The following is an 8,862-nucleotide window of genomic DNA, read 5'->3' as shown; positions in this document are numbered from 1 at the left end:
GGCCACATGCGACTGGTTAAACTATTTATTCTGAACCACCAAACTCGATTAAAACATTTTGATAGACCTTTTTGATGTTTTATTTTCCCGTAGTTCTGGTGTCTACCCATAGATGGCGCTCTACTGAAACATGGACCTTTGTTTCGGTGCAGAAATCCCTCTGCACTCATGTGGTGTCTGAATATTTGTTGTTATTCTGATGTTCATGTGTGTTTTCAGAGTCGAAAAGTCACTTTTTTGGATCATTCCTACAAAACATAAACACAGAATTTCTCTAAGTTTGTGTTTTCCCTGAAGGACATCAAACCATTGGTGCAATTGACTCTAAAATGAGAACAAAAAGCCACAGTTTAAATAAAAAATCCGAAATGATCAATTTAAAAATACAGATATTCATTTTCAGTCAAAATGAAATCATGTTTTCCTTCAGATTCCATGCTTTTTCTTTTCTTTTAAAGGTGGATTACCCAAACACTCCACACACACTCTACACACCTGCTCCTGGTCCGGCCCTTTTGTCAAATGTCAGAATCCTTTGAGCCCACGAGTCAAAAAGTTTGCCCACCCTGGTCTGGACTCGGGGGTCTTTTCATGTGTTCTAAGATCATCCCAAGCATGCAAATGTCTCCGGTTCAGAGCACACTACAGACCATTTCCTGCACTAATTCCTGTTAATCAGTTGAAACTAGAAAAGATGAGAATGTGAGAAAAAGACACGATAGAAACATCCATGCAAGACTGATAATAAAGAGTTTGTCTCAAAGAGATTCAACTGGAAAACGGGCTCAGCCAGCTGACCAATGAGCTTTGAGAGAGAATGATGACACAATGACTGCCCCCCCCACACACCACCACCACCCCCCACCCACACACAATGGAGCTGAACGAAGTTAAACATGACACAAAAGACAGTTTACACAACTCTGAAGTTACAACATTTCACAACTCTCATTAATTCTGCCATAACAACAGTTCACTATAGGCACAGGATGTCCACTATACCAAACATAAATCTACTCTAGACGTCTACAGTATACTGTGACAGCTCTATCTTGTCACTCTGTTAGAGGTCTACCAAAAGTGTTCTGCATAGAGATTTACCTCTCATCCACCTGTAGGTATCTGATCTTTGGATATTTATAGACATTTATTAAAGAACTTTCTAAAACATTTACTACTTCAAAAAACCCTGCAACTTTACATTGATCATTTTCACAACCCACTGAATCCCTTTTGGAGTCACAGGTTTGCTGGTTCTGATCCAGCTACTGTTGAAGGTGGAGTCCATCCTGATCAGGTCACCAGTTTGACACACAGACAGACAGCAGTGAACCTGTGAACCATGATATTGAACTGTGGGAGGAAGCAGGAGAAAATCCACTCCTGTAGATGGAGAGCATCCAAACGTCACTCAGAGAAGTCCCAGTGGGATTTGAACCAGGATCTTTATGCTGTACGGTGAAAGGGCTAACCGCTACACCACAGAACAGCCTTTTTGTTCACAGACAACCTGTTATCACAAAGTTCTACATTCCATGAAGTAGCAAACACCTCTACTGAAATGTATCTGGGGTTAAAAGTCTTTGAAATTTGCCTCAAAACAACAATTCAAGATCTGTGTTTGGATTGTTAACTTGTCATATAACTGATTAAAATGGTGGTTGAGTGTTGAATCTATAGTCAGAGTGGATCATTATCAGAATACATTTTCTGATCTTCTGCTGAACAACAGTATCTAGTTACTGTTCCGAGGTAAAGTTCTAAAGTATTGATCTGCATTACATGCATAGATTAGGATAAAAACATGGACTCAACACTAATGTTTTCATGTTTATATCTATATTAAAAGGAGAAAAAGGATAGTGGCACATCTACATCACTATAATTGACTTTCCTATTGGACTCTATTTGCAGAACACCGTTGATAGACCTCTAATAGAGTAACAAAACAGAGCTGTCTGAGATGTCAGTAGACATTCGCTAATACAGATCATGTGCCCGGTGAAAAGAAACTACCCAAATGGTTTATTTTACAGACACAAGGCATGATGGGAAATTCATCTGATAGAGATCTAAACTGTGATTACCAATCTATGAATTGATGTCTATCAGATACATAATGCAAATCTAAAGCTGTAAGCTTTGTAATAGCCATAATTTAGATACACTTGTGTCCAGTAGGTTGCTGATCAAATCTGAAAAAGTTCAAATGCAAAAAGATTGAATATTCCTTGTGTTGTGGAAATGAGGATTGAGGTGCTGTAAGTATGACAGGTAGAGGACCAGCAGGACCTGCATGATCTGTTTAGATCGCATCCTTTGGCCAGCAGGTCTCAGGCTGGTTGGTGCTCTAGAATTTGCATTTGTTTTTCAATTTTTCTGCTTTAATTTATTCTTTCTACATGTAACAAAAAGTAATTTAAGAAGGTTAAACAAATAAATAAATAAGTAACAGCAATGTTGAAGGAGAGCTTTCATGTTTGTTCCTCATGTAGTTTCATTAATATAAGACAGTATAAATGGTGTATATTTGTAGAGCGCTTTCTACCCTCCTTCGAGGGCCCAAAACGCTTCACAGTCACAGACCCATTCACCCATTCACACATTCACACATTCACACACTGGTGGTGGCTCCACTGCCGAACACTGGCGCCAACCTCCCACCAGAGGCAATTTGGGGTTCAGTGTCTTGCCCAAGGACACTTCGACACATGGACGGGCAAGGCGGGAGTCGAACCCGCTCACTTCTGATCAGGAGTCGACCGCCCTACCACTGCACCACGGCCGCCCCGAGTGTGAAAAACTTTGCTGAAGAGCAGCTCTCAGTATTTGTTTGGGACATCCTCATTTTCCCTGAATCTACACAGCAGTGGAAGTGTAATGATGTGGGCTTGTTTTGTTCTTGTAAAAATGCTGGACTTTCACAGGAGCTCATGCTTGTGATTGACTTGTTTAAGCTCCTAACACATGTTGACGCTTCTTTGTGGGAAAGAAACATCCAAACTCCACAACAAAGAGTTAACGCTCAGCCTCTACAGCGGCACATGTCGCACATTCCTGTCCTGAAGCAACACAAACACACACTGCAGCCACAAAAACTCTCCTGACATTCAGCACAGACAGAAAGATGCCAGCATGAAACTAGAAGTTAGAAAACATCTCAGCTGTGAGAAGCTTCATGTGCATCGAGCATATTTGGAGGATAGTTGGGGTACAATTGTTGAAGAATCACTAACAAAATCTCCCTAGATTGTATCATAAATTGAGCTTTCTTCATCCGTGTTTTCTCGGCTCCCTCTGACATGTTTATCTGTAACTGTTGGAGCTTTACTGTGTCCATGTGTCACAAATACAGAAATGTTGAGATGAGCTGAAATACGTTTTACCTTCATGAAGATGCTCAACATCACCCGTTCTATTAACTGGAGATATGTTTAATTTAGAAGAAACTTAATGGTTGAAGTCAAAATTTCCCAGAAGTATGAATGACATTAGGTGTAGCGGTGTAGAGGTTAGCACTCTCGCCTCACAGGAAGAGGCCTCACATAATAGAAGATGGAAGAACGTCGTCTGGTCTGATGAGTCTCTATTTCTGCTACATTCAGATGGTCAGAATTTGACATCATGAAAACATGGATCCATCCTGTCTTGTATCAATGGTTCAGGCTGGTGGTGGTGGTGTCATGGTGTGGGGATACTTTCTTGACACATCTTGGACCCCTCAGTACCAACAGATAATGGTTCCAACCCCACAGTCCACCTGAGTATTGTTCTGACCATGTCCATCCCTTCATGACCACAGAGTACCATCTTCTGATGCTACTTCCAGCAGGATAAGACTCCATGTCATAAACTGGAATCATCTCAGACTGGTTTCTAGAACAATGAGTTCACTGGACTCTAATGACCTCCACAGTCACCAGAACCCAATAGAACCTTTGGGATGTGGTGGAACAGGAGATTATCATCATGGATGTTCAGCAGACAAATCTGCATCAGCTGTGATGCTGTCATGTTAATATGGACCAAACTCTGAGGAATGTTTCCAGAACCTTGTTGAATCTATGACACCAAGGATTAAGACAGTTCTGAAGGTAAATGGGGGTCCCACCTGGAACTAGTAAGGTGGACCTGATAGAGTAGCTGGTGAGCGTGTCTCTATAACAGTGGGAATGACTAACACGAGTCAGAAGGAAGAGCTGTGGGCCTTTAGAGCAGGAAGACTTTGAGTGACATTTATCCTGCTCTACCATATATTTAGCCACAGCTTTGAAAAGTTGTATTAATTGTGAACATATAGTTTATGTTTCTCTTTGTAAAGTACAAGTTGGTTAATATTACTTTGTTAATTTCCCTTTTTCTTTTAAAGAACAGCTTCTACAGTAAGTTGTAAACAAAGATCTTTGGATGTAGTTGGGAAAAACCTTCACCCAGAAAAGCTTCCAAATCCCCCACATTCCGACTCAATCAAAAGTAACCACTTAATAAAGCCAATCCGGTCTGCCTCTGAGGCTGTGGTTGGGCCTCGCCATGGGGCCCCCCGAGGAGTGGTACTTTGTCCTGCCTCTGATCCGCCTCCACAGGTTTACTCCAACTGCTTCCACACAGCTGTTGTGGGAGGCATGAGGAGCTGTTCGTTTCCTGTTCCTGTGGTCAAGCATCTGATCCGTGAGCAGCGTCTGCTGTGAGAAGCTCAGCGATGATGACAGAGTCACAACGCCGTGAAGCAGCAGCTGCTACCAGGATCAGTCCCTCTGAAGAGGAGCTTGAAGAACAGTCAAGTCCAGACCAAAAACTGCTCCTTTAGATTAGTGCACACTAGAGGCAGGTCACCTCAGTCTGCTTTTCTGATGCTGTCACCAGTGATTTTAATAGAAATGTTGGGTCTACTTCTAACGTTGAATGGATCTGTGCTGCAGACTCAAGCCTGGCCTTGCCCTCATGTCTGACACTTTACACATGGTCAGGGGTTGCTTTGCTTTTAGTTCAGTAATAATGCAGTGTGACAGTGATACACTGTAAAGGCAGACCTCATAGAGATAAATCAAAAATGAAATGTTTTCTTAAACTAAGATTATTTTGATATTTAATTTTTTTCTTGAAGAGATTATTTTTCCACATCCATCCATCCATTTTCCTGACCGCTTTGTCCCTTTCGGGGTCGTGGGGGTGCCGGAGCCTATCCCGGCTACTGATGGGCGAAGGCGGGGTTCACCCTGGACAGGTCTCCAGTCTGTCTCAGGGCCTCAATCACACACACATACACTCTCACATTCACACCTAGGGACAATTTAGAGTCACCAATGAACCTATGAAGCATGTTTTTGGACGGTGGGAGGAAGCCGGAGTCCCCGGTGAAAACCCACGCATGCACGGGGAGAACATGCAAACTCCACACAGAAAGGTCCCAGCAGGGATTCGAACCGGGGCCTTCTCGCTGTGAGGCAAGAGCGCTAACCACTGCGCCACCGTGCAGCCCTATTTTTCCACAAAGACAGAAAATAAGAAAAGTCTTTTTGTTTTCTTAAGATTCTGCTTTTGCTGCATAAATTCTGTTTTGAATGACATTTATTGCAGAAAGTAGAACTTACTTAATGTTTATTTGAACACTAAATGATGTTCTGAGTTTTTTTCTCACATCTTTAACCTCTTAACTGAGCTAACTCTCTCTGCACGTGTAGACACAGGGCCCTGGGAAGGAGCATACATAATAAAGTGAGAGGTCCATGCATGAGAACACCAGGCCTTCAGAGGAGAAGAACTGCAACCATGATCAGAAGCAGAGGAGGTTGATGTATTTTGTAAATGTAAAAACCTCAGAATTATGACCCCTCACAGATGTCAAACTGGACACAGATGGAGATGAAAGGAGCTTCAGAACAAACATCTTCTCTGTCATTAGGACTGTCCGATCTGTGGTATGTGAAGTGGACAAGGATGACTCACTAATGAGAGATGTGTCTTCAGAGGATCTGACAGGAATGCAATCCCATGATGCATCAGGTGTATGAGTCTATAAGGTACAAAGAGGCTGTTTTAATCCATCTGTTGTAAGAATGTGAAGCATGTTGGGTTTTGTTTTATCCATCATCGTTTGTGAGCAGAACATGTCCCCCCACGACACTCCCAGCCCTGAATGAGCAGCTCACAGCTTCAACACATCCATGAAAAGAAGTCAGAAGATCACTTTGATCCTTCTGGAGCTCTGAGAGGACACAGGACACGAAAACATCTACCTAAAAAACACATCTTTCTGCTTTATTCTGACAGTTTGACACATCGCAAAAAAGAAAAATCTCAATCAAAAAGGAGATCAAAGTAACTTTTTTTATAGCCGTTTGTCCTTTCGATTCCTGTTTCATCAGGAAAGCAGAGTTTAGGCAACGTTCATCAGCTTTATCTCACTTTCTGAACGTCTTCATATGGATCAATATATTGGATCTGCTCAGTAAACAGCTGGTTGGGCGGCAGAGTCCAGTCCATCATCGGCTGTCTTGATCTCTGCGTTTCTGTCCAGTCTCTGTGCTTTCTGCATCTCATCTCTGTCTCTGTTCGTGCTCATGCAGGTTACAATGTTATCTCGTCATGATGGATGCAACACAAAGAGAAGCCTCCAGTCCTCCTCAGAGCAGCACCTCCTCTTTGTCTCTGTTTTCGCTCTGGATTTGGTCTAGAGTCTCTTTTTTAGAAAGTTTGTCTGCCGATGGTCAGTTCCATCATTGCTTCACTGCTACAAATTCTTTTACATACCAGCTGTCTTTAGCCTTAGATGGAGTTTTCCACCTGCTTTGAGCTGCAATCCTAAACAAGTCGGGGCCGATGCCGGCCTCACATCGTCTACTGCACAGGTCTGCAACCTGCAGCTCCAGATCCACAAGTGGATCTTTGATCTCTCCATGGTGGATCCTCGGACAAACATAAAATCTCTTGAAAAAGAGATCTAAGCTCTATGGTATGTCCTGGTAAAATAAAGGCTAATTTAAAAAAATAAGTCATGGAGACTGCTGATCCAGACATGTCAACCGTCAGAGTCAGCAGCTCCCGCTAAAGGCTGTCTAACCAAAACTACCTAAAGAAAACAAATAAACAAAGTCTGCAAACTAAGACTACCAAGGTCCAACCCCAAACTAAAATAACAAAACTAGTAGATTGTGTCACAATCTACTGGAATTATCCTCTTAACGGTTGAAAAGTTACAGTAAATCAAAGAATATAAACACAGGAGCTTTGGTGTTTCCTCATTTTAAAAAAAATCTGGATTCTTTTGGAGTAAGTTAGGAGAAAGTTACTGATCAGGCTAATTTCTGGTGGAGTCAGGAGTTTTTAAATGAAAGAAATTAAACTGAAGCATCACCTGATGGCACAAGGCTGGCACCATCAATGTTAGTCAGATATGAACCATACTCTGTTCCCACAGAGACGACCAGCTCTTTGAGCTACTCTGTATGGAAAGTGTTATACACATAAAGATTGATGTTTATGATCCAGAGAAACTGGGATGCTTTTTCACAACTACAGGAAAGTAAAGAATTTCCTCTCTGTCTCTGCTTAACAACAAATTAAAAAAGTCTCACCTCATGACAGAGTAATGTCATCGTCGAGCCATGTGAAATTTGATTAGGCGGCCAAATGAAGATTAGCATGCTGTTTATAGGCTTAATCAGCTCTGTGTGAAGTCGTTTGGCAACGATGTGAAACTGACAGACGTTAAGTGGAAAAGTGCTGCAGTCCAGATGTCTAATTCTAGATGTGTTGAAAGGAGAACAGAGGCCTGATGGAGAACACCTGCAGCACCACTGATGTTTAAGCAACACTCAGAGGAATTAAGGAGGAATGATTTAATCTGCTGTAATCTTCATTTCAAATCAGAAGCAACATTCACATCAAAAGTCCCTCTTTGCTCAGGCAAAGACAGGAAACGAGTGTCTCACCCGCCAAACTTGAACTTGCTGTTCTCCCCGAGGAAGACCTCCTTGTGCTTCCTGCGGCTGGTGCTGCGACCGGCAGTCGCCATGGCAACGAAGCTGGCCACAGCCAGAGCCAGGCAGCTCATCCCGTCCACCTTCATCGCTCACAGATTGCTTTGAAGGAGCGGATGCGACTCCAGCATCTCCACCACATCAAGCTCCATGCTCCACCTCCAGCTCTTCGCAGTGCGACCACTTCAAAGGTCCCGCTTCCTCTGGGATGTGAGTGGACCTCCGAGAAGGAAAAGCAGGGAGGTGGAAGCAGCTCCGATCCGTTCCGTCCTCCTCCTCGATCTGTCAGCTTTTGTCTGCGGTTTTGTGGTTCTATCGCTGATTAAAATCGATATGAATCTATTCCTCGTGGTGATAGAGGAATGACACTAATTCCACAATAATCCTCTTATCTATGGCCACAGAAATCTTTCACTAACCTACAAACAGTCTCACACACACACGCATCAGTAATCAGGATTTTTCCCAGCAGCACAATGAAAAAACAGCCACCTGATAATCTGAGCTTCGGCCGCACCTATGCTGCACGTGTGTGTGTGTGTGTGTGTGCATGTGAGAAAATGAATAAGCCGCTCAAACAGAAAAAGATTGTTGAAAGCGTTCATGGATTTACTGTGAGAAAGAGGCGGGAAATCAGTCTAATCCAGCCTCACCTCACTCCATTCACTGTAGCAGCTCTGGAAACAGAATTTCTGCAGCACGTAAACCCAACACAGGTGTTAGTTTGTCCAGCCAGCATCTGAGAACCAGAGGCAATCTGATCCTCCACATGAGAGAGCTCCAACCCCAGAAGAAAATCAGATGAAGTGGTGAGACTGCCCCACATGGAGGGCCAGCTACAGAGCAGCTTTTGCAGATCTTCACTCGCTGATTGGACACACAA

General features: G+C 42.9%; 1 protein-coding gene across 1 annotated transcript in view; it reads right to left on the bottom strand.

The window, feature by feature from the left end:
* LOC112139032 (gamma-aminobutyric acid receptor subunit rho-3) overlaps positions 1 to 8,421 on the bottom strand; it is a 29,735-nt gene extending 21,314 nt beyond the window's left edge. The window contains exon 1 of the mRNA XM_024261724.2: positions 7,932 to 8,421. Within this exon, the coding sequence (XP_024117492.1) occupies positions 7,932 to 8,068 (137 nt within the window). The 5' untranslated portion in view covers positions 8,069 to 8,421. The remainder of the gene's footprint in view (positions 1 to 7,931) is intronic.
* Between the last annotated feature and the right edge of the window lie 441 nt (positions 8,422 to 8,862).

The sequence above is a fragment of the Oryzias melastigma genome, linkage group LG20 (assembly GCF_002922805.2).
Source record: "Oryzias melastigma strain HK-1 linkage group LG20, ASM292280v2, whole genome shotgun sequence".
NCBI lineage: Eukaryota > Metazoa > Chordata > Actinopteri > Beloniformes > Adrianichthyidae > Oryzias > Oryzias melastigma.
The sequence above is the reverse complement of the archived record's forward strand: the minus strand, read 5'-3'. Positions and strand labels throughout refer to the sequence as shown.